At 41.7% G+C, this 27,676-nt stretch overlaps 1 protein-coding gene across 1 annotated transcript; it reads right to left on the reverse strand.

Annotated features, from left to right (window-relative positions):
- Positions 1-496: 496 nt before the first annotated feature.
- On the reverse strand, positions 497-26,718 carry LOC106611620 (nucleophosmin). The gene is made up of 11 exons (XM_014212017.1): positions 26,602-26,718; positions 26,208-26,287; positions 25,049-25,168; positions 23,895-23,988; positions 23,667-23,758; positions 22,078-22,145; positions 21,881-21,959; positions 20,136-20,234; positions 5,766-5,876; positions 2,548-2,622; positions 497-1,283 (listed from the first exon to the last, which is right to left on the reverse strand). The coding sequence occupies exons 1-11, from the start codon at positions 26,696-26,698 to the stop codon at positions 1,230-1,232; spliced, it is 969 nt and encodes a 322-aa protein (XP_014067492.1). The 5' UTR covers positions 26,699-26,718; the 3' UTR covers positions 497-1,229.
- Positions 26,719-27,676: the final 958 nt, after the last annotated feature.

The raw sequence follows: 27,676 nt of genomic DNA on the forward strand, positions 1-27,676 counted from the left end.
GACCCACTGGGAATGTGATGAAAGAAATAAACGCTGAAATGAATCATTCTCTCTACTATTATTCTGACATTTCACATTCTTAAAATAAAGTGGTGATTGAGCAAAACTAACTGACCTAAGACAGGGAATTTGTACTAGGATTAAATGTCAGAAATTGTGAAAAACTGAGTTTAAATGTATTTGGCTAAGGTGTATGTAAACTTTTGACTTCAACTGTATATCTTAGCCAATTGGAGCTCTTGTCACCTACTACATTCATGCTCTGAATGGCACACATACACAATCCATGTCTCAATTGTCTCAAAGCTTAAAAATCCTTCTTTAACTGTAATGTAAGCTTCAATTGGCTAAGACCCTAAATCCAATTGTGGTCAATGGAGTGTGGTTCATTGATAGTTTTGCTCAATGAGTGATGCAATCTCTTCAATAAACATTTGCCATTCTCCTCCATAATGTGTTACAGTATATAAAAGTGTAAATAAAACAAAACTCAATGCATAATTAGAGAGCAATGTTAAAACGAACATTAAAACCAAAAATACACAAGCCAGAACCAGAGGAGTTTGTTTCGATAACCGATCTACAGTATTTTGAAGCTGCCATAACAGCGCATTAAATTGTACGGACTATTTACAAATAACAATGTCATCATTAAAGGTACAGTTAACAAAGTACATGATAAAAACACATCATTTCCCACTTACCTAGGCTTTCGTCGAGCAACCCAGTTATTTTTACAAAGCGACGGTAATGAAATCATTCCCTCAATTACTAATGATCATCTCTGGAGTGATATGGTAATTTTGGTATTTTTATTCTAGCATTGCCACAATTGATGCCAATGGACATGCTAAGAATACTAACATTCTGAGCTAACCAGATGCTGGTGAAAATGACTAAATAACCCACATATGTGCCTAAAACTGGGTCGATCGACAACAACCTACGTAATTAGAAAATCATGTATGAACTATTCCTTTAATAAGCAGGGACTTGATTGAACATATGAAACAGTTTGCAAAACATCACCATAGTGCAAAGGCCTATGGCTCCCCGATGGACACCAACAGTAGGCTAACACTGTTTCTTTAGCAGGGGGGGACATTGTTACACACGTATTCACTGATGCTCTAAGTAATGGGTTAAAACATTAAGAGCTTCAATGTTCTTGGGGAAAGCATAGAGGAGAAAACCAAAAAATCAAACATAACTGTAAGAAATGCAATTACTTATTTCTTCTCTGTTTTCAATGTTTGTACAAAGTTCCAGAGGTCTTTAACCACCTGTATGAGAAAGAGAGAAATGGAGAGAAACTAATTATAATGCATGCAAATTACATGCTGCATAGCAGAGAGCTATGATTTTTACTAAAGAATGTATTTTGTGCGCCTTGCCTTGCCTTGCCATGCCTGGGGAACAATGAATTGAGACAGCATGTAGGGGTACAAGGGGTTGGGTGGGGGGCAATAGTACATACCAGAAAGAATGACTAGGTGCTCGAGTCTGACACATCCCAGAGTCTTTGGCTTCGGAACCAAATCACTTCCACAGATGTTTTCTACACATTGGGATCAAGCCTCCCCTGACCGCACCTTGCAGTCTAAAGACTTTTCACCTGCACAACAACTGCCGATGATGACAGCATGTTCTTAATGGAGGCCTTAATATGTCAGGCTGTTGGATTCATCTCAAAGGATTCCTCATCAATAAAAAGACAGCCTGGTCTGTGACCTGACCCATCCTAGTGCACACACACTCTTGCGAGCGTGCGCACGCGCGCGCACACACGCACGCACACACGCACATTTGAATGCTCACATTTGCAAATACAACCGCAAACATGCACGCACACACACTCTCAAGCGCACACACCCAACCATTTAAGAGGGCTTTTTCTTGTTTGACAAAAACATTCCAATTTCAGTTGTAATAGTTTCCCAGAAACTAAACTGGAATAAAATGGTGATTAGTGAATGTAGTGTCATCACCATCTTGGCCCCATGTGGTCAAGATAAAAGGACTCTTTACTTAAATACTCCAAGTAAAATACTGCTAGGGTGCTGCATCGACATGAGTAAAAACAATCTTCAATGTACATAAAGTCCCTGCATTTCTGCATCACGTAGAGTAGCCCTAGATTCATCTAGAGGAATATTCCTTCAGTTGGTCAAAGACCTTGAACATGACAGAGTCTGGTACCATTCACAAACCTCAAGTCCCTTAATTAGGGCTACAAAAGACACACTTGTGAGAGAACTACGACATTAAATCAATGGGGAAGACTTTGCCTTGGCAGGTCTACTACTCCCATTCCATCCCAAAAGAGAGCGCGGACCCAAGATGAACATATTTCACTGCACACACTTTGCAACAAAACTATCTGAAATAACTGGGACATTTTTGGTTTCTAACTTGTGTGTTATACATTTCAATGTTTCAGATTTTTTATTCAGCAATTCATGTCAATACTCTATAATAACTACATACATACTACAATGCTGATGCTACAGCAAATGCTTTCACTATCAAGACAACAAGAATACTTACGTTTTTATCTGACATCCTGAAAGAACTTTTGGCAAAGTTTTCAAACTTCGCCTCGGTCTTCGGAAGAGGTTTTCCCTGATTGGAAAAGAGCCAGTAAATATGTTTTTAATCTGGGTGAGACATTTAATCAAACTAATGTTTAATCACACTAGAGGGAAAAACAACATTATTATAGTGTAATAACATGTACAACCTACAATTCTGTATTATTCACAAGGCAAATATGAGGTGGGCCTTGTACAGCTGATTCTGCCAATACAGTTGGAAGAGGTTACTGTAAGAGAGAAGCTAATGCCTCTCTATGATGTCATGGCTGTGTGTGCGCCAGTGGTCAGTCACCCCCCACCTCAAGCCTGGTGGCAATTGGCGAGGTCAGAGGTTATTCCCACACAACTATGGAGGATGTGTTTCATGTGTTCCACTGAGGCTTTGCTGCAGCCCTTTTTGAATGGAATCAGTGGGAAAAACAAGACATCAATGTGAATTATCTTCAGAGAACATCTTTGATGCCAAGCAGACTTTGGCGTTTATGGCATGTTATGTATGGAAGCATGCAGAGGGAGAGATCACCACAAGATAACCTGTGGACTTTTGCTAAAGACTTGGCGCTCTAAGCTTTAACTGTGAAGCATGAAAATTACTTATGGCTGGTCGATAAGACCAAAATATGATATCACAATACACTGCCTTGCAAAAGTATTCATCCCCCTTGGCGTTTTTTCCTATTTTGTTGCATTACAACCTGTAATTTAAATTGATTTTTATTTGGATTTCATGTAATGGAAATACACAAAATAGTCCAAATTGGTGACGTGAAATGAAAAAAACTACTTGTTTAAAAAAAATGTCAAACGGAAAAGTGGTGCATGCATATGTATTCACCCCCTTTGCTATGAACCCCCTAAATAAGATCTGTTGCAACCTATTACCTTCAGAAGTCTCATAGTTAGTTAAATAAAGTCCAACTGTGTGCAATATAAGTGTCACATGATCTGTCACATGATCTCAGTATATATACACCTGTTCTGAAAGGCCCCAGAGTCTGCAACACCACTAAGCAAGGGGCACCACCAAGCAAGCAGCACCATGAAGACCAAGGAGCTCTCCAAACAGGACAGGGACAAAGTTGTAGAGAAGTACAGATCAGGGTTGGGTTATAAAAAAATATCCAAAACTTTGAACATCCCACGGATGTTTGTCTTATTTCTTGTTTGTTTCACAATAAAAAATATTTAGCATTTTCAAAGTGGTAGGCATGTTGTGTAAATCAAATGATAAAACCCCCCCAAAAAAATATATTTTCATTCCAGGTTGTAATGCCAGGGGGGGTCAAAATAGGAAAAATTCCATGGGGGTGAATACTTCCACAAGCCACTGTATTTTTCACATTTTTGTTTTTTAATAATACGTTCTAAATTGACTTTATGAGTTGTGCATGACCCTAGGATGTCAACACATACATTCTAACTGATTTCAATGGGGCTTTCTCCATTCTGTATGTTTTATATTGTTCAATCAAACTTCAACCAAAAGTTGATCTCATTTCAGATCATTTCCACACTGCTACTTTGGGCTGCACAATATGGGCAAAGTCTATATATTTTTTTAACCAGAAATTGCGATTTGACTTGCGATTTAGATCTAAACCCTTTTTTTTCAAATTCTTGAAAATAGAATGATTATTCTAATTCTATTGTTAGAATGTAATTGCGGGCACTTTGAATACAGTGTTTGACATGACAACGAATGAAAAAGCCAGGGAGCTGTTCATAGAATTAGGAATTAGAATACTAATAGGACCTCTATGGAGGTGTTATTGTGACAGGGTAGGAAGTAGTATTGGTCAGTGTTTCCCAGGAGAGTGGGACCCTATAGTCTTTGGCTACATTAAATCTTTTATCTTACTTCATAGCTAACATAGTCCTCTGATTTAGAAGATACTGTTGCACAAACAACATGCTAATTTACGCCTACTCCGGCACTGGTATTAGGCTGTATTAGCGAGCTACGTTTGCTCTGACTGAGTACATTTATTAGCTAGCTAGCTAGCTAACTAGCGATTAGCATTTTATTTTAGCCACAACCTGCTAAGAAAAGACAAACTGGCGGTTTGTAGACAGTAAGATACACAAACTAATAGTGTAAATATATAAAACTCTTCATATAAAACAGATTTATATTAACTCAATGAGGCCCACCATATGGCTGGCACGTTTTGGACTTCTAACCCCTTTTAAACATAGTGTGTTTGAGCTAAAGACTTCCGAGTTGTACCATTGTATTCGTCGATTTCTTTTGCATCCATAGATACCAACAATTTGTCTGTGTGATTAACGGGGGCTGAGCTTGAGCAGTGTTTGTGAGACAAGGGTGAATCCCGAAGGGGCCTGGGGCCGGGTCTTTTGTACAAAAATGTCTGTAGAGTCCGAATGGTTTGAGCTACAAACTATTAAAAGCTATTTATGAAAAGCTGAGACTGTCACAAACCCGCAAATGTTTTGCTCTGTTTCGCTCACAAGACACACAAGAGTCATTTGAAGGTCAGGGTCTATAATACTGTAATAAGCTCACATAGTTGCTTTCACAAACTCCACACAGTTGTCACTGACTCGTTGGATATTAATTTCCCAGTGAGCAAAAAAAGTAATAAAAAATAAATACTATTCTGTACTTACAGCATTCATATACATTCATTTTAATCAGGTTTTTGCTTTGGCTGACCTTATTTTTTTATTGACATTTATTGACTGTTTATGTCAAATTGTTTTGTGTTCTACCTGTAGCCCTGGTTGTCCTGAAAAGAAAATGGTAAAACACTTCATTGTGAGGCTAAATATAAGGGCTGGACATGCAGATAAATGAAAGTCAGATAAATGAAAAGCAGATGTTTCCTGGGGTCTCGGGGCGGATAGGGTTAAGAAGCAAAGTAGAAAGCAGCATTGTTGTCATCAACATATTGTTGCATTGACCAAGAGTGAACGGTCGCCAAGTGACCTTGTGGTCGAGGTCACTTGGGGCGGGGGGGGGTGTTGAGAGAGAGAAAGACAATTCAAGTAGAGGAATAAACTATACAAACAGTGTGATGTATTACATTTAACAAACCAAACATTGAAATACAGTTATAGAAGGTAAGGTAAAAAACCAAAACCAGTCCCTGCATCAATACCGGTCTATAGTAAAATACATTATACCGCCCAACCCTAAAATGAATGTGTTACCTCTTTGGCTAACGATGCTAGCTTGCTCTTGATTTCAGGCACGGTGAGAACATTGGATGGGCCAGCTCCAGACTTTCCCTTCTGACTCTTGTCTTTTCCTCCCACTGGTGTCTGCAAGTCAAACAAGATCAACATCATTCAAAGTATCATTCAGTGGTGTGCTTGTTCCAGTAACTAACTAGCCTAACTGAAAAGTTGAAACTTAGGCTTAGATTGGTGTCAATATTCACTAGTTTCTACATAGGCTACATACAGTACCAGTCAAAAGTTTGGACACACCTACTCATTAAAGGGTTTTTCTTTATTTTTACTATTTTCTCCATTGTATGGATTATATAATGGTTGTATAACGGTGAAGACATCAAAACTATGAAATAACACATGGAATCATGTAGTAACCCAAAAAGTTTTAAACAAATCAAAATATATTTTAAATTCTTCAAAGTAGCCACCCTTTCCCTTGATGACAGCTTTGCACATTCTTGGCATTCTCTCAACCAGCTTCATGAGGTAGTCACCTGGAATGCATTTCAATTAACAGGTGTGGCTTGTTAATTTGTGGAATTTCTTTCCTTAATGCGTTTGAGCCAATCAGTTGTGTTGTGAAAAGGTAGGTGTGGTATTCAGAAGATAGCCCTATTTGGTAAAATACCAAGTCCATATTATGGCAAGAACAGCTCAAATAAGCAGAGAAATGACAGTCCATCATTACTTTAAGACAAGGTCAGTCAATCTGGAAAATCTCAAGAACTTTGAAAGTTTCTTCAAGTGCAATCGCAAAAACCATCAAGCACTATGATGAAACTGGCTCTCATGAGGACCACCACAGGAAAGGAAGACCCAGAGTTACATCTGCTGCAGAGGATAAGTTCATTAGTTACCAGATTCAGAAATTGCAGCCCAAATAAATGCTTCACAGAGTTCAAGTAATAGACACATCTCAACATCAACTGTTCAGAGGAGACTGCATGAATCAGGCCTTCATGGTCGAATTGCTGCAAAGAAACCACGACTAAAGGACACCAATAATAAGAAGAGACTTGCTTGGGCCAAGAAACACGAGCAATGGACATTAGACCGGTGGAAATCTGTCTTTTGGTCTGTTGAGTCCAAATTTTAGATTTTTGGTTCCAACCGCCGTGTCTTTGTGAGACGCAGAGTAGGTGAACGGATGATCTCTGCATGTGTAGTTCCCACCGTAAAGCATGGCGGAAGACGTGTGATGGTGTGTCAGTGCTTTGCTGGTGACACTGTATGTGATTTATTTTGAATTCAAGGCACACTTTACCAGCATGGCTACCACAGCATTCTGCAGCGATACTCCATCCCATCTGGTTTGCTCTTAGTAGGACTATCATTTGTTTTTCAACAGGACAATGACCCAACACACCTCCAGGATGTGAAAGGGCTATTTGACCAAGAAGGAGAGTGATGGGAGTGTTGCATCAGATTACCTGGCATCAACACTCACTTGACCTCAACCCAATTGAGATGGTTTGGGATGAGCTGGACCGTAGGGTGAAGGAAAAGCAGCCAACATGTGCAGTGGGAACTCCTTCAAGACTGTTGGAAAAGCATTACAGGTGAAGATGGTTGAGAGAATGCCAAGAGTGTGCAAAGCTGTCATCAAGGCAAAGGGTGGCTACTTGAAGAATCTAAAATCTAAAATAGATTTTGATTTGTTTAACACTTTTTTGGTTACTACATGATTCCATATGTGTTATTTAATAGTTTTGATGTCTTTCATTATTCTACAATGTAGAAAATAGTACAAATAAAGAAAAATCCTTGAATGAGTAGGTGTGTCCACACTTTTGACTGGTACTGTAGGTCTTTCGTGTGTTCCTCTTCCCACCATGACAACATAAGAAAATCACTGTCTACTGGCCAAAACACTTCATGTACATCCAATCAATGTATCTGTGAGTGGCATCTATGCCATTCGCCCATTTTCAACTGTCCCATAACTATGTGATTGGTGGTAGCTTGTGAATTGGCCTTGTGAGCCCAAGACCAGCCTGTGCTTAGTATGCTGGCTACAGCCCCTATCCTGACCTATTTAGTGTGACTGAGAGAGGTTCCTCTATTAGGGACAGCTTGAGCAACCAGCTGGAAGGGGATTAAAGCAAACGGACACCAAATTCTACCCTATTTACAGCACCTTTTGACAAATATGGTGGGTAAAAATGATCCTTTTGTTGCTTCCAAGCAGAAGAGGGCAAACCCAGACTTTAGTGTTGAGCAACAGAGCAACATAAAAAACTAAAATATTAGTTTTTCAGTGGCGGGTTAACTCCCCTAGACTGACACTATGAAAGGGGTCATTCTACAATGGGAAACGCAGCAGCCGCTTGCTCACGTTTCGCTAAACGCTTTGCGCTATGGCTAAGAGTGAAAAGCTACCAACGAACACTTCGAGAAGTAATATTGAGTAATATTACGAACCCAGAGGCTCTATATAGTGGTGAGAGACTTTTCCCCCTCATAGCAGTTATGTAAACTGACAACGTTTGAGTTCCATCGTCATTGTTTTCCTTTACAACACAAAGAGGCCCTTTGTTTGTTTGTCTGTGCGTGTATGTAGGCATGCATACAGTGTGTGTGAGCCTCAGAGAGTCCTCTGCGAACATGGCGTTAACAGGGCTACAGGTGTGTCCAGAGCTGGGCGGACAAGGCCCCAGAAGTCATCAATTAGGAGTGTGTGAGTGTGATACAATTTGACAAGCCATACGCCGTGGCTGCGCGTTATACAAGCAGGGAGCCTGTTGCTACATGCAGGCCCGGCTAGAATCCACTGTGATTGCAGGGTTTCATTGATGGACGGAGCTGTGTTAAAACTAGGGGAGAGGGACCTTCTTGGAAAGACATTCTGTCATACGACTAAGGAACTAACAATAAGAAAGCATTCTGTTTTTTATGACCAAGGAGTGATATTTTTGCTCCTAGCGAACACTTGACACTTGCCTTAAAAACTTTTACCCGTACCAGCACCATAGTACAGTGAAAATAATGACCCGCACGCAATCCAAAGCCGCCTGTCAAAAATACTTCTGTGCAACATTTGTGAAAAGTATCATATTTATTCTCCGATTGTGCGTATTAGTGTTTTGACGTTAGTGTTAATGATGGTGCGTGACGTCAAAAGGTTTTTAGACAATCTTTGCTATTTTGAATGTTAAATATCAACATACAATAACGGATGTAAAGATAGCGGCATCTACACTAAAGAGGTGATGGGAGCAAATGAGGATAGTATATTCAAAGTTGGCACATTCAAATGGCATGTCACTCAGAATCACCACGGAAACATCAGGCTGTGTGCGTCCACAACAAGCGTGTGGACCCGGACAGTGAGAATAGAATAGGCTTGTCGCTAATTCAAACCATTGCATTTGAAACATATTGAAAGTAGATGCGTTCCATTGTATTTGGAACATATTAAAAGTTGTGTAAACTGATCATTACCCAAAATAATAACAGACCAGATATCTTGATTGTGGGATGGACAAAGGCACCTCTTTTTTTGGCCTCCATCGTACAGATGAAAGGTATCAAATAAGAGGGCAAACACGCACACGCGTACACACACAAACACACAAACACACATATGCACACACACCCTCACACCTTCGACTTGAAAAAACCACATGCCACTGGCTCCTGGCCAAGAAATGGCCGGCGTATTTATTATTTGGGGGGCGGCTCTCCACTTCCAAAGGACAGCTGTGGAACCGAAACAGCTGATAAACAGACAGAGCTGAGCAAGCTGTTTAATCTGCGCCAGACACTGATTACAGATGCCACGGGACATGTGACTTAATCACTTGCACACTATCATTTGATGTAATCGCTCTCCCCCGATTCGCTCGTCTTCGCAACAAATACATGGTCATGATGACACTTCTGCCGGCTAAGTCTGAATGTCTGAGGTAGTAATTGTTCCTTTGGTGTCTTGTAGGAGGGCTTTGGGGCCAGGTAAGGAGACAAAAGACATTTCGCTGAGAAACTTCCACTCTCAAGACCAGGCCAAAAAAAGTCCTGTTTTTATTGATAAAACAATAGAGCTCAACTTAATTAAAATAGAACAATGCAGAACCATTGAAAAACCTGCCAAATTTGTGATGGGATTAAAACAATCGTGAACAGGTAGGCAAGACACAGGTGCACATTAGGGATGTGTGAAATGGACAATGTTCAAACAACACATTTTTTCCCCCGGTTTTCAGTAAAAACCTTTTCTTTCTTTTTTTATCATAAAATTCCATGTGAATTCACAATGCTGCTGCCAGAAACGGTTTGGGTCTCATGGTGCGTCCCTTTCAGATTGTTAAACATTGCACCTGCACTACCATTACTGTACCTCCAACTCCCCCTCACAAAGTTAGCATTTCCTTCTCATTTAACTTCTCAAAGTATTGTCATACAGGACTTCACTGCGGTTGCTTGCCTTTCCCTGACATTTTTCCAACTGTTAATGACAATGAAGTAGTGATTGAGAGTCGACTCAAAAATAATTGGTTCCTCGACTGCATTTCAATGTTTAGTTTGTTAAATGTGATATGCCGTGTGTAACGTCCATTTTTATTGTTTACTTGGTAACACTTTTATTGACACCCAGCGTCATAACACGCTATGACACAATCATAATCATGTCATTATATGTCATAACAGCAGACATAACTTGTCATAACCTGTTATAATATGCTCATAACACTGTCATGACATATATATTTAGACCTGTTGTGACATTATTTTATAGCTGGTTATGATACATCCATAGGAGTGTAAAAACCCACAAAACCTAGCATGGTAGTTATTTTATGGCTGGTGATGACACCTACATAAGAGTGTCAAAACCCACAAAACCTACCACACAAGGCAAAACATTCCATTGAACCATTACACATTAAATTATCATTGTAATTGCGCACACATTGATGTCAGACATGCACCTACCCCAATGCTCTGCTGCTGATGACTGGGATGAAAGCAGGAGCAGATTTCAGAAACAGGACAAGACACCCTCTTTTTGACTGATGACTGATATATGGGCATGTATGTGATAGGTCTATCTGGCTTATATGATTATGATGGTCATAATGCTTCTTGACAGTGTCATAAAGTGTATTTACTACAAGTTATATATTTTAATTTTAATAAACATGGGTTTTGACACTGTTATGTAGGTGTCATAACCAGCCATAAAATAATGCAATATATGTCACAACAGGTGTAAATATATGGGTCATGACAGTGTTATGACCATATTAAGACATGTTATATCAGCTGTTATAACATTATGACATGGTTATGACCATTTCATAACGTGTTATGACACTGAGTGTCAAGTAAAGTGTTACCGTTTACTTCGCTACTTGAGTAATCTCTCTCCGCTCTCTCTCTCTCTCTCTCCATGCTACTTCCCACACAGACTTAGACCTGCCCCCTGTCACTTAAGGAGCGCATTTGTTGTCCCTCGACCACTAGACATCTGCAGTACAGTCTGCATGGTCAATGCAGCAATGTTGATGACAACGATGCTGTTTTCACTTTGCTACTTAATATAAATCCACTAGTGTTCTATAGTTACACTATTTGTTTGTGATTCTTACATCTGCAAACAGCTAGCTCGCATTTTCTTAGCAAGTTCAGACTAAATCTTGTTAGCCGCTAATGCTAATCACTAGTTAGCTGGCTAATAAATGTACTGAGTCAGAGCAATGTAATTAGCAATACAGCCTGACAATACCAGTGATGGTGTAGACCTAAATCAGCATGTTGTATATTCCAAATCAAATAGGAATACGCGATTCATGAATATGTTAGCTACATTAAGCAGCTAAGAGAAAACATTAAAGGTAGCCAAAGATTATAGGGTCCCCTAGGAAACACTTAACAACACTTTTTGTTCCTACCCTGTCACACTAACTCCTCCCTGGCATTTTCATTCATTGTCATGTCAAACAACACTGTACTCAAAGTGCCCACTATTATATTATAACTTTAGAATTAGAATAATCATTCTATTTTCATGATTACAACACCAAAGTGTGTTGCTCTAAATCACAATTGCAACATTTGGAGGAAAGGCAGAAACGTATGAGTCAGGACCATGCACTAGGCCTATCTTTTTTATTTATTTTTATTTCATCTTTATTTATCCAGGTAGGCCAGTTGAGAACAAGTTCTCATTTACAACTGCGACCTGGCCAAGATAAAGCAAAGCAGTGTGACAAAAACAACAACACAGAGTTACACATAAACAAACGTACAGTTAATAACACAATAGAAAAATCTATGTACAGGGTGTACAAATGTAGAAGAGTAGGGAGGTAAGGCAATAAATAGGCCATGGAGGCGAAATAATTACAATTTAGCATTAACACTGGAGTGATATATGTGCAGATGATGATGTGCAAGTAGAGGTACTGGGGTGCAAAAGAGCAAGAGGATAAATAACAATATGGGGATGAGGTAGTTGGGTGTGCTATTTACAGATGGGCTGTGTACAGGTACAGTGATCGGTTAGCTTCACTGACAGCTGATGCTTAAAGTTAGAGAGGGAGATATAAGACTCCAGCTTCAGTGATTTTTGCAATTCGTTCCAGTCATTGGCAGCAGAGAACTGGAAGGAAAGGCAGCCAAAGGAAGTGTTGGCTTTGGGGATGACCAGTGAAATATACCTGCTGGAGCGCATGCTACGGGTGGGTGTTGCTATGGTGACCAGGGAGCTGAGGTAAAGCGGGGCTTTACCTAGCAAAGACTTATAGATGACCTGTGATAGACTACATCCAGTTTGCTGAGTAGAGTGTTGGAGGTTATTTTGTAAATGACATCGCTGAAGTCAAGGATCGGTAGGATTCCCATGGGGGACCAGTATGAAAAATGTATGCACTCACTACTGTAAGTCGCTCTGGATAAGAGCGTCTGCTAAATGACTAAAATGTAATGTAAAATGTAGTCAGTTTTACGAGGGTATGTTTGGCAGCATGAGTGAAGGAGGTTTTGTGGCGAAATAGGAAGCCAATTCTAGATGTAATTTTGGATTTGAGATGCTTAATGTGAGTCTGGAAGGAGAGTTTACAGTCCAACCAGACACCTAGGTATTTGTAGTTGTCCACATGTTCTAAGTCAGAACCGTCCAGAGTAGTGATGCTAGTCAGGCGGGCAACAATCGGTTGAAGAGCATGCATTTAGTTTTACTAGCATTTAAAAGCAGTTGGAGGCCACAGAAGGAGTGTTCTATGGCATTGAAGTTCGTTTGGAGGTTTGTCAACTCAGTGTAAAAAGAAGGGCCAGATGCATACAGAATGGTGTCGTCTGCGTAGAGGTGGATCAGCGAATCACCAGCAACAAGAGCAACATCATTGATGTATAAAGAGAAAAGAGTCAGCCCGAGAACTGAACCCTGTGGCACCCCCATAGAGACTGCCAGATGTCCGGACAACAGGCCCTCCGATTTGACACACTGAACTCTATCTGAGAAGTAGCTGGTGAACCAGGCGAGGCAGTCATTTGAGAAACCAAGGCTATTGAGTCTGCCGATAAGAATGCGGTGATTGACAGAGTCGAAAGCCTTGGCCAGGTCGATGAAGACGGCTGCACAGTACTGTCTTTTATCGATGGCGGTTATGATATAGTTTAGGACCTTGAGTGTGGCTGAGGTGCACCCATGACCAGCTCGGAAACCAGATTGCATAGTGGAGAAGGTACGGTGGGATTCGAAATGGTCGGTGATCTGTTTGTTAACTCGGCTTTCGAAGATTTTAGAAAGGCAGGGCAGGATGGATATAGGTCTGTAACATTTTATAGGCAATCAAAAGCTGTATCTCACAATGGAATGCTACAGTTGAATTCGGAAGTTAACATACTGTCACGGCTTTCTTCGTCGGAGGACGATATAGCGAAATCGTCGTCTGAAAAGGTGGACCAATATGCAGCAGAGTTGGTATTCATTTTCTTAATTTATTAACGAACGTTGAACACGAAAAACAAGAAAACAATAAGCACGACCAATGACAGTTTTGCAGGCTCACAAAAACACGCAATGCAAAAACAATCTCCCACAAATACAAGACAAACACACCCAACTAATATAGGACTTCCAATCAAAGGCAACACCAAACCGCTGCCTTCAATTGGAAGTCCACCCCAATTAACTCAACATAGAAACACACTCACTAGACTACACATAGAAATACATAAACATAGACCATAACTCAAAACCCGGAAATAATAAATCAAACGCCCTCCTAACTAACACACCACCCTGAACCACATAAAACAAATACCCTCTGCCACGTCCTGACCAAACTACAATAACAATTAACCCTTATACTGGCCAGGACGTGACAGTAACCCCCCTTAAAGGTGCTAACCCCGGAAGCACCTTAATTATTATTATTTTATTTTTTTTAAACACAACCCCAAACAACAAAACAAAAATTCCCCTCTACTAAAAGGGAGGGAAGGGAGGGTGGCTGCCGTCAACGACGGCACTGTGCTACACCCCCCCTCCCCAACCCACCTATATCAGGAGGTGGCTCCGGTTCTGGCCGTTCCAGGCAGTCGGGCCACTCTGGCAGCTCGGGACAGTCTGGCAGCTCAGGACAGTCTGGGCAGTCTGGCAGCTCGGGGCAGTCTGGCCAGTCTGGCGGCTCGGGGCAGTCTGGCGGCTCGGGGCAGTCTGGCCAGTCTGGCGGCTCGGGGCAGTCTGGCCAGTCCGGCGGCTCGGGGCAGTCTGGCCACTCCGGCGGCTCGGGGCAGTCTGGCCACTCCGGCGGCTCGGGGCAGTCTGGCCACTCCGGCGGCTCGGGGCAGTCTGGCCACTCCGGCGGCTCGGGGCAGTCTGGCCACTCCGGCGGCTCGGGGCAGTCTGGCCACTCCGGCGGTTCGGGGCAGTCTGGCCACTCCGGCGGTTCAGGGCAGTCTGGCCACTCCGGCGGTTCAGGGCAGTCTGGCCACTCTGGCGGTTCAGGGCAGCCTGGTGACTGTTGACTGGTGGGCAGCTCTGGTGACTGTTGACTGGCGGGCAGCTCTGGTGACTGTTGACTGGCGGGCAGCTCTGGTGACTGTTGACTGGCGGGCAGCTCTGGTGACTGTTGACTGGCAGGCAGCTCTGGTGACTGTTGACTGGCGAGGCTGGGTTTACGCACTTGAAGCCTGGTGCGTGGTGCTGGTACTGGGCGTACCAGATTGGGAACACGCACCTCCAGGCTAGTGCGGGGAGCGGGAACAGGACGAGTCGGACTGGGTTGACGCACTTCCGGGTCCGCACGAGAGACAGGAGCTGGAAACCCAGGGCTATGGAGGCGCACAGGCGGTCTTGATCTTACCTCCTGCACAACCCGTCCTGGATGGATGGAACTAGTAGCCCTGCACAAGCGGGGTGCTTGTACAGGGCGGACTGGGTTGTGCAGGGGCCTGATGGTAGCCGTGCGTAGAGCGGGAGTTGGGTAGCCTGGTCCTCGGAGGCGTACCGGCGACCAGATGCGCGGCGCAGGCATCCTCCTACCAGGCTGGATGCCCGCTCTAGCACGGCACCTGCGAGGGGCTGGAATAACGCGCACCGGACTGTGCGTGCGTATGGGTGAGATAGTGCGCTCCTCAGCGAAACATGGCGCTCTCCACCTCATACGCTCCTCCATATAACCACGGGTAGCTGGCTTCCGGCTCTTCCTAGGCCTAGCCAAACTACCCGTGTGCCCCCCCAAAAAAAATTATTGGGGGTGCCTCTCGTGCTTATACGCCAGTCGTGTCCCTCGGAAACGTTCCCGGTCCATACCAGCCTTACTCCATGGGCCTTCTCCGGCCATCACCTGCTCCCATGTCCATCTCTCCCGATTGTCCAAATCACAATTCTTCTGCTCCTTCCTCTGCTGCTTGGTCCTGGTTTGGTGGGAGATTCTGTCACGGCTTTCTTTGTCGGAGGACAATATAGCGAAATCGTCGTCTGAAAAGGTGGACCAATATGCAGCAGAGTTGGTATTCATTTTCTTAATTTATTAACGAACGTTGAACACGAAAAACAAGAAAACAATAAGCACGACCAATGACAGTTTTGCAGGCTCACAAAAACACGCAATGCAAAAACAATCTCCCACAAATACAAGACAAACACACCCAACTAATATAGGACTTCCAATCAAAGGCAACACCAAACCGCTGCCTTCAATTGGAAGTCCACCCCAATTAACTCAACATAGAAACACACTCACTAGACTACACATAGAAATACATAAACATAGACCATAACTCAAAACCCGGAAATAATAAATCAAACGCCCTCCTAACTAACACACCACCCTGAAGCACATAAAACAAATACCCTCTGCCACGTCCTGACCAAACTACAATAACAATTAACCCTTATACTGGCCAGGACGTGACACATACACCTTAGCCAAATATATTTAAACTCAGTTTTTCACAATTCCTGACATTTAACCCTAGTAAAAATTCCCTGTCTCAGGTCAGTTAGGATCACCACTTTATTTTAAGAACGTGAAATGTCAGAATAATAGTAGAGAATGATTCATTTCAGCTTTTATTTCTTTCATCACATTCCCAGTGGGTCAGAAGTTTACATATACTCAATTAGTATTTGGTAGCATTGCCTTTAAATTGTTTAACTTGGGTCAAACATTTCAGGTAGCCTTCCACAAGCTTCCCACAATAAGTTGGGTGAATTTTGGCCCATTCCTTCTGACAGAGCTGGTGTAACAGAGTCAGGTTTGTAGGCCTCCTTGCTCACACGCGCTTTTTCAGTTCTGCCCACAAATTTTCTATGGGATTGAGGTCAGGGTTTTGTGATGGCCACTCCAATACCTTGACTTTGTTGTCCTTAAGCCATTTTGACACAACTTTGGAAATACGCTTCGGGTCATTCTCTATTTGGAAGACCCATTTGCGACCAAGCTTCAGCTTCCTGACTGATTTTGTGAAGTGCACCAGTCCCTCCTGCAGCAATGCACCCCCACAACATGATGCTGCCACCCCCGTACTTCACGGTTGGGATGGTGTTCTTTGTCTTGCAGGCCTCCCCCTTTTTCCTCCAAACATAACGATGGTCATTATGGCCAAACAGTTCTATTTTTATTTCATCAGACCACAGGACATTTCTCCAAAAAGCACAATCTTTGTCCCCATGTGCAGTTGCAAACCGTAGTCTGGCTTTTTTACGCTGGTTTTGGAGCAGTGGCTTCTTCCTTGCTGAGCGGCCTTTCAGGTTATGTCGATATAGGACTTGTTTTACTGTGGATATAGATACTTTTGTGCCCGTTTTCTCCAGCATCTTCACAAGGTCCTTTGCTGTTGTTCTGACATTGATTTGCACTTTTCGCACCAAAGTACGTTCATCTCTAGGAGACAGAACGCGTCTCCTTCCTGAGCGGTATGACAGCTGCGTGGTCCCATGGTGTTTATACTTGCGTACTATTGTTTGTACAGATGAACATGGTACCTTCAGGCATTTGGAAATTGCTCCCAAGGATGAACCAGACTTGTGGAGGTCTACACATTTTTTTCTGAGGTCTTGGCTGATTTCTTTTGATTTTCCCATGATGTCAAGCAAAGAGGCACTGAGTTTGAAGGTAGGCCTTGAAATACATCCACAGGTACACCTCCAATTGACTCAAATGATGTCAATTAGCCTATCAGAAGCTTCTAAAGCCATGACATACTTTTCTGGAATTTTACAAGCTGTTTAAAGGCACAGTCAACTTAGTGTATGTACACTTCTGACCCACTGGAATTGTAATAGAGTGAATTATAAGTGAAATAATCTGTCTGTAAACAATTGTTGGAAAAATTACTTGTCATGCACAAAGTAGAAGTCCTAACCGACTTGCCAAAACTATAGTTTCTTAACAAGAAATTTGTGGAGTGGTTGAAAAACAAGTTTTAATGACTCCCACATAAGTGTATGTAAACTTCCGACTTCAACTGTATATCTCGCAATTTCTTGGCTTGCAATGTCTCGCAACTTCAGTAAAGCAGGGCCTACTATCAATGGATAGGATAGGATATTGATGAGATGAGTGAGATGCAACACTTGAGACTCACACAGTATCGGTGCATGTGCATGGGTTCGCTTCATGCTGTTCACAGCGTGGTAGCCAGGGCACCAAAACAGCGGAGATGTTCAGCCTCACTAGCCGGCTACCTTTACACAACTTTCCCCAGGCCTTTATAGCCTATTGTCTAGTTAGGCTCTAACACAGAAAATTATAGGTTTTGTGCTAACTGCACTGTGATAATTGTTTTTGTGAAAACATAAAATAAAACATTTGGTTAGGGATTTTTCTTAATCTTAAGGTTAACACCACTAGTACACATTGAACTGGGTGTCCGTGTTTTGCCAATAGTGAAGATTTACTTCTTCTAAGGAGGATCACAGGCAGAGCATCTTACAGCTTTACGACCGTGGCGCATGCTCGGAGGCATCACCACAGAACAGGCAGCCTGCTTCCACTTCCATCAGTCAAAAAGTACTAACACACTACCGACTATAAAATTCAGACCGACAAACTTGAACGGCAGTCATATCGACCCATTTCGCTCCACCAAAAACCGTAGATGACGGGGCAAAGAGTTTAGAAATATGGTGAGAGAGGCACTGGCAAAGGATCTGACGAGCCACCCTAATGACCAGTCACCTGCACTAAGAAAACGCCTGCTTCCTCCAACCTCAGGGGCATCTGGGAGCAACCTGCCTGCTGCCCCAGACATCAAACACCCGTAATGAGAGCAATTGGGAGAAGGTGTGTACAGGAAGCGAGGGGTGTGAGGAGGCTGTTTGAGAGGGAGGGAGGGAGGGGTGGCTGAGGGAGGGGGGTCGGGGTTAGGATTAGGTAGGGTGGAACTGGGGAGTTAAACTGGCAGGTTTCAGCGGTTAGCCTGCTGGTTAATCCCCGCTAGCACTTTAACAACGGCTGTCGTAACGTGCTGAACAGCGGCCATTACAGAATTAAATAGATTAGCCAGCGCGCTCTACCACACACCGCACGCTGCCCTGAGGGCTACGCAATGCCCCGGGTGATTAGCATAGCAAGTCTCACCTCATTGTGCATTAGCGTCTGACATCACACACAAAGGGTACAGTTTTCAGTCCGAAACAATGTTCTAGGAGGATTTTGATCATTTCTTGTCATGACAGGAAGTGTTTTAGGCATTTTACCTTACATATTGTTTGAGAGAAAAGGAGATTTTAACTTTTTGAGACACTGCTATGAAGTTTTGAAAAAACGAAATAAGAGGTTCTCACATGGTTCATTTCTTTCTTGATTAATGCTCATCAAAGGCTAGAATATGTTATGTCAATACAAGAGACAAATGACAGGTCACTGGTAATGTTTAAAATCAAGCTAGAGTCATTTTGGGGGCTACGGGGTTGGGGGCTGATTAGGGCATTCTTAAGGACGGGTGGAAAATGAGAAGGTTGCAAAGGTGGGAGGTGGGGGAGGGACATTTTAGCATCAAAGTGGTCTTCAACCCAAAACAGTAGGTCAGGCCGAGGGGTCGTGGTCTTAAACCCCGTCCTGGGAAACGTGTTCAGGGGTCAGATGTGTTTGTTTAACACAGAGAGAGTTCAATCCTTGGGTTTGTAAGGCTGCCGTCCAAGACATTCCACCTGAGAAATGAAGTACTGGTCTAGAGCTAATTGCTATTTGGATTCATCACATTCTTTGCTGTGCTTTGATTCCATGCAGCTTGCTGAGAGTCTGGCAAGTACCGCTGGGACAGTGGTCTTATAAGCAGACAAGTCTTATAAATATTTGTCTTGACATGAACATTCAGATGTAACTACTATGAAAATGTACAGCTTTTAATAAACTTTATTTCCATTGAAAAATGTAATCTAGTCTCTTGTGACAAGACTGGCAACAGAAATGTCTCTAGTGCACGCAGGATTTTCTACATAGTCCCGCATGAACAATTTCATGGAAGGAAACAGCTGATGCGTCTGTTCGCTACACATCACAACTCCTATATGGCGAAAGATGTCTGCAATTCTTCATGTTCAGCAGCATAACGCCGACCTTAAGAATCGTCTTTCTAAATTGGCTGGCAGAGAACATGTGTTTTCCAGGAGTTTGTTTTGAAGCCCAGACCACAAATTCCCCCTTAAACTGTCTGCTTTGGGATTGCCTAACCACAAACAACTCCTTGGAAACTCTCATTGCCTCCTCAGCTCTAGGCCTATTTTGGAATCACATTACCTTTTCCCATAGATTGAAAACTCTACGTTTTATCTGGCAAATGAAAATACCACTTTTGGGAGCAGCCAACAGTGCCTCATGTGGATGTGAGTAATTACTCTGGCTTCATGTTGGACTAAAGAGGCCTAAACAGGTGAAAAACTTTACCTACCTTGGTTTGAGGTTTAGCCAATGGTCCCCCTTGATTCCCTGGTGAGCCATTCTGCGCCAATGTCACACTTTTAGGCTTCTGCCCCAAAGGCTCCGGGCTCTGAGAGACAACAGCATTAGTTGGGAGAGATGCAGGAAGCACTATACACAATCGAAAGCCCAATTACAGTAATCGTTTCATTTGGGAGGACATATTGACACTGCAAAAAAAGTGTTGCTTTTGTCAAAATAGACCATAGCACTTTTAATACTTTTCAGTTTGAACAGCATTTATCTCACTGTCCGTCTGTCTGTACACTACTTTAGTCAGATCAGTAAAGGAGGTCGTTGGGGAGTAAAGGAGGGCAATTAGTATGCTCTCTGTCCTCTGTGTTTCAACCCAGGAAGCATATTAATATCCATGCTGCCACTTCTCATCACTATAATACAGTATGAGCATGACAAAGAGACAGAGAGCAAAGAAAAGAAGAGGAAGTAGAAGAAAAGACAAATAAATATTTAATGAAGGCGAGGAGCTGTGTGTGTAGCAGAATAAATCAACAGGTGACCGAAATGCTCAGCTGTCGTCTGGCTCTGGGGCTAGAATCAGTGCTCATGTCGCAGGTATGTGCATCTGCCCCGCTTTGATCTCTCGCGGTCTGGCACAGTTAAGACTTGGACGCTGCCTTTCAAATCACAAACAGACACACGCACACAATGATATACACACACACACACAGGCACATGCGAACATGCACACTGTTCAAAGACAAAGGCCAGGTGCAATGACGGACTGTTGAACAAGAGAAGGGGGTATCAGACAGAAAGAGTGGATAAACAGAGCAACGAAAGAGAAATGTGGGAGGACTGAGGGACAGGACATGTAGACCTAGGTGCCTTATCGAGGAGACGGGGTGGGGGGGTGGAGGAAATAGGAATTCCCAATGCCTAGACTTGTAGGCTGTGTTTGTCGAGTTGTCTTTACTGCGATAGTACGTCTCGCTCTGCACAGTGCTGGTGAAACACAGAGTGCTCAGGTAGATTACAGAGGAGAAATCCCATCATTATACCCGGCAGACCCTGTGCTTTAGTCTCGAAAAAACAGATGGGTGCAAGAGGGAACAAGGTGAAAAAGTTTCCTCCACTCCGTCTCGAGCAAAATGGCCGCAGGTCAACGGGTGCAGAAATGAAAGAGCTAAAAACATGTCTAATTTACAGAACATGCAATAACAATGAAACATTTACAAAATTGTCTTTGACACTGATATGCACTACACAAATAAGACCTGATGTTAGACAAAAATATATATATATATATATATATAATATGCCTACAATATGTCACAATCCTAACTTTCTAAGAAGGTCCCGTGTGGCTCAGTTGGTAGAGCATAGCGCTTACAACACCAGGGTTGTGGGTTCGATTCCCATGGGGCAAAATATCAATATAATAGTACTTCTTGGATCTAAGGCTGCGTTTAGACAGAATTCAAATGTTTCCCCCCCCCCACTAATTTGTCTTTTGACCAGATCAGATCAGATTGATCAGATCAGCCCTGAAAAAGATCTGATATGAAAATACCTGATGTGATTGGTTTAAGACCAATACGTGGGAAAAATATCAGAAATGGGCTGCCTATGTGAACGTGGTCTATTGGCATGCTCTGCTACATGGACAAGTCCTTGTCTAGCATGACACCTAGTGGACATACAAGATACATCATCTATGCCCAGTGTCATGTTTTTAGTTGAACAGAGAATACTTACTTTCTTTATGGTTGGTTTGACTGGGACCTTCTGTACTTTCACATCACTCTCATCTTCATCACTATCGTCATCATCATCACTACAAAAGAATAGAACACGAAAATGTACGTCACGTTATCTAATGGTAGTCCGACAGACACATGACGCAAGAAACCTAAAATACAACAAACCTAAAATACAAAAAAGAAGATTCATACTCATCATCGTCGTCGTCGTCATCTCCATCGCTATCATCATCATCATTTAACTCCATTTTCATTTTCTTCTGCAAAGGGATACAATATTTTCTAACTATTGGTAATAAATAAGGCCTGCTGAGGAATATGGTATGTACAGTCAGGATAAAAATTATTGGCACCCTTGATAAAGATTAGCAAAAAAAGACTACAAAATAAAGAATACAAATACTGAGCTATTATTGTATGCTCCAAAAAAAATGGGAAATTATATTTTTTTATACAATTGCTCAGAGAAAGAGATTAAAGTAATATTCTTTCTCTCAAAAAGATAGTGTTCAAAATTATCGGCACCTCTGTTTTCTATACCTTTCAATACCTCACCTTGAGAGGATAACGGCACTGAGCCTTTTTCTAACATGTTTTTTGAGATTGGAGAACATATTGGATCACTAGCCAGCCTCCACCCAGTACCCTGCCCTGAACTTAGTCACTGTCACTAGCCGGCTACCACCCGGTTACTCATCCCTGCCCATTAGAGGCTGCTGCCCAACGTACATAGTCATGGAACACTGGTCACTTTAATAATGTTTACATACTGTTTTACCCATTTCATATGTATATACTGTATTCTAGTCAAGTCCATCCTATTCAACTATTGCTGTATACTATTATATCCACGTATTCTACAGATATACTATATATCCTATCCACACTGTCCATAATGTCTATACATCCCATCGCATATATACTGTATATATTTATACTCCGGACTCAGACATTGCTCGTCCTAATATTTTTAAATGTCTCAATTCCATTGTTTTACTTTTAGATTTGTGAGTATTGTTGTGTATTGTTAGATATTACTGCACTGTTGGAGCTAGGAACACAAGCATTACGCTACACCCACAATAACATCTGCTAAACATGTGTATGCGAAAAAGTTTATTGATTTGATGTAAATGTATGGAGTTTGCTAAATGGCATTGACACTTGGATTGGAACTGGTGCTATGGTCAGATAACATGAAAATAGTGCTCTTTGGCCACGCACATCATTGGTGGATTTGACATTGAAAAAAACGATGCATATGCAGAAAAGCACCCCATACTTACTGTAAAATATGGTGGTGGATCTTTGATGTTATGGGGCTATTTTTCTTCCACTGGTCCTGGGGCCCTTGTTAAGGTTAACGGCATCATGAACTTGATCAAGGATCTGGAAAGATTCTGTGTGGAGGAATGCTCTACAATTGTTCCCAATATGTTCTCCAATCTCATAAAACATTTTACAAAAAGGCTCAGTGATATTATCCTCGCAATGTGAAGTATTGAAAGGTATTGAAAATAAAGGTGCAAATCATTTTGACCCCTATAATATTTTTTATTTATTATTATTTGTTGTCTTTCTCAGAGAATTAGAATAAAATAACATAATTTCCAATCGTTTTTTTTTAAGAATACAGTATTTGTATAGCTCAGTATTTGTATTCTTTATTTTTGAGTCTATTTTCGCTCATCTTTATCAAGGGTGCCAATCATTTTGGACCTAAATGTATGCAGTTGAATCCAATCCAATAATGAGCTAAGTAAACAGCAGGAGGAACATACCGGAGCTGGACGCTTCCCTGAGGTCAAGCTTGACGGCCTCGTCACAGGTGACGAGCTGTTTTCCTCTTCTTCGTCATCAGAGTCCTTCACATCTACAAATTGAGATTAGGTTACACCTAATCTCAATGCTGCTGCTGCTGTCTTGTACTGTCAAAATGTCACCTTATATCTAACCCAAAGAGAGTATACAAACAACTAAATCAGCAGACTGCAAATGAAGTCACTCACTGATAAAATGCTGTCCACTGATGTACACTGGTCCACAGCCAGACTGGAGGCGGAAGGTTACTGGAGGGGTGATCCCAAACCCTCCTAAACTCATCTGCCAAAATTAGGAATAAAATAAGCAAGTCGATTCAACAAAAAACCCATAGATGTTCAACGTCACAAATTACATTTATTACAGAATGTACATTCAACCTGAGGAAGGGAGGGAGGATCCCACACACCTGCAAGAAAAGGTGTCTTATCAAATGATCTATTACTACATTATCTTATCAAAATCAAAACATCTATTCAGATGTATCTGCTTGCTAAACATTAAAGAAGTGGGTGCTGCCAGACAGTTGTGAATGTGAATTCCAAACTGCCAGGCCATTGTTCTGGTTGCGATAGCAACCAAACAAAACACAGATGTATGTGTTAAAATAACTACTGTAAAAGTGTGCAGGTAGTGATAACTTCCATAAATAACATAATTATCCACTCACAGCTAGTGTTTTCAAGCCCTGAACCAGAACCAAAATACACACTAGCTTGTAACATTGGCCCGAGCTATGCAGAAGGCGACAAGCCAAGCATGTTTAAACAATGGAGGTCATAAACAGAGACAATCAATCACATGTATTTTATAAAGCCCTTTTTACATCAGCAGTTGTCACAAAATTGCTTATACTGATACCCAGCCTAAATCCCCAAAGATCAAGCAATGGTGACAGTGTTCTCTGGATCTCTGGATCAGGGAGGCAGTCATATTTTCCATTTAATAGGTGGAAACTGGATTACTTTAGGAGCAACAAGCCTGACATCATGGAGACATAGCCGCTCATGGTCTGCTTCAGAGTCATTAACGAGCGTAAGTAGCTGTCTCTAGAGCCACCAATATAGCGTGTGCAAAACCATGTGCAATACACTGGAAATGGGTTGTGTGGCTCAGTGTTGTGGCTTGGATCATGGCCAAACATACCTGTAGCATCTGTGTAGACCTATGTCGTAGTAACACTGTACTTACTACAGTAACAACACATTATTTTAGTAATTGCATGGTAATGGAGTTGAGTGTTTTTCACTATTATAAAAGTGGAATAACGGACAGGGTTAAAAGGAGCTTCAGGTAAGTAACAGAGCAGAACTACGGTGATTCATCATTCTAAAACACTCACAGAGGGCAGAACAGACGGCTTCAGCACAGCCAGTGGAATTTTGGTGGTCTTTCCGTCGTATGCGACGCCCTCGATCTCCACCGTGTGAAACTTATCCTCTGCCTCAGCACCCAGGCACACCTGCAACACCAACACACACACACAGCTGTTTCACAGATATGATACTGTATGTTTCGACCACGTTGGAACACATTACATTACATTTACATTTTAGTCATTTAGCAGACGCTCTTATCCAGAGCGACTTACAAATTGGTGCATTCACCTATAATATCCAGTGGAACAACCACTTTACATTTGAAACACGCCAACAACCTACAGTCTCCCACATTTCTCTGTCAACCATCATCTCTTGCTTGGTTGCAAAAAGGGAGAGTGACTGAAAGAACATTACGATGATGATATCCATTTAGAGGATAGGGACTGAGTCATTTGCAATGGGTGGAAAATGTACGCTAAGTATAAGAAAACACATTTTTGATTAAAATGTTATTCCTTTAAATACACATCAAAGAACTATGACTAGATATTGTATTCAGTGTATTATTATTCACGTTTTCTGACATTTCTAATATTGACAAAGGTGAACTTGGTGTTGTGGCGTGGCGGTACACAAAACAGGAAACAGGTGAAATATTGACTGGATATGCAATGACATAAAATAAAAGTTGTCATTGTATATCTTACATTTTTCTATAACAGGTGCAAAGATAAATATACTGCAGAAAGTGTACAAATAAAAGGAATTGATGAAGAATATATAAAAACATTCCAATTACAGAAAATCTCTCAGTGTAGTACAATTGAAATGTGTCAGTTCTCAAGACCTAATTCCGATGGACCTTTTTAATGCATGCATCGTTTGTCAGGACATTTTTTTATTGTTTTAAAACGAAATAATTCACCTTTGGCCAAGTACAATGTTATGATATTCTCTAGTCCAGGGTTTCTCAAACTCGGTCTTCGGGACCCCACGGGGTGCACGTTTAGTTTGTTTTTTTGCCCTAGCACTACACAGCTGATTCAAATAATCAACTAAGCATTAAGCTTTGATCATTTGAATCAGCTGTGTAGTGTTAGGGCAAAAAACGTGCACCGAGTTTGGAAAATGCTGCTCTCGTCTAACACAAGCTCAGAATTGGCATAGTGATGATCTTACTGCTTTGAGTGACAGCTGATGATCCGCATCATCGTCCTCCTCAACTTTGAACTCCTTTTTGTCCGATTTGAGTGTACAACCTTAAGTTGACAACACATAGGTTAGCAAACTCGAAACAAATAGCTGTTGGCGTACTACAATTGAAAACGGAAATGTAACATTATCATTGATAACAAATTCATCTAGTTAGCCTGTTAGCTTGCTAAAACGCAAACAAAGAGCGGTTTGTTGAATTAGCGCGAGAAGCGCATTACCTAGCTTAATAACGTTAACTAGCTAGATACATTTGGTGTGTTTGGGACAGCTATAGCTAGCTAGCTATATAACAAAAGACACATGTCTGTTATTACTAGAAGTTCACTAAAATTCAACTTGGCAGTGCAGACGTGCTCACCAAATAAATACATTTGAAATCTGGTTATATCTGGAACGCTATCATCAGCCATTTCCCCCTGAATGTTATTGTTCTGTTCCGTAAAAGCAAGTGACATTCAGTAAGCCAATGGGATAGCTGAAAAGGAAGTTGTGGAAATCATACGTCCAATCGAATCAAAGGCTGGGGTGGGATAAAAGGGAGAAACCTACACTTTGGTTTACGTCCGCTAGATGGAGTCATTGCCAATAACCTAGAAATAAGTCTGCGTGTGACACTTGCAGAGACTGGAACATCTACTGTATGTATGATACTGCTGTTTTGTAATGGTATGTAACACTTTACATGACATACAATTGCGTTTATACTTGTGTTGTAACACTATCTACTACAATAGCATTACTACTTTTGTTATTGCACAGTAATGAAGTAGTGTTTGCAATAAGGATCTGTGCATATTTCTCTAATTACAGAAATCACTCAACGCCATTGCTATGCAAAACAAAAATACTATCTACAACATGTTAATTCAGTGTTGTTGTGTAAAAATAACAATGTCACTACTAGGTACAAGACCAAGTTAATGTAAAGTGTTGCCGTGGGTCAAAAGAACAGGACCACTTTTAAGGGTTCACATTAATGTATTCTTCATTCCTATTAAGGATTTGACATTTTTGTTTCTTCTACATCAATTACATGTTATTGTTGGTTTGTCAGCTGTCCTTCTCTTTTAAAAGTGACGGTGATGGTGATAATTGGCGTTGCAACCTTATGCTGGTTCAAGTATTTTGCTAAGACTCCATACGAACAGAGCAGTCATTAAGGTGACTGACCCGTATCAAGGAATGGCGGCTTTTCATGCATGTGGTTTGAAGTCTTGTTTGTGCAGCAAAGTCTGCTCTGGCTTGTCTCAAAAGCCCTTTATACAGGCGATACATGGCCGCTGCACTCAATCAACACTTTTTCTTCCAGGTGCCCTCTGAATCATAAGAGTACTTGTGTCAGCACGATCAGGTAACTCTGGACTGATGCCACAAAAAACTACTGTCCCTACCACAAGGTGGCTCCTCCATTCCACATGTCAGATTCTATTTTA

The sequence above is a fragment of the Salmo salar genome, chromosome ssa09, assembly GCF_905237065.1.
Source record: "Salmo salar chromosome ssa09, Ssal_v3.1, whole genome shotgun sequence".
Lineage (NCBI taxonomy): Eukaryota > Metazoa > Chordata > Actinopteri > Salmoniformes > Salmonidae > Salmo > Salmo salar.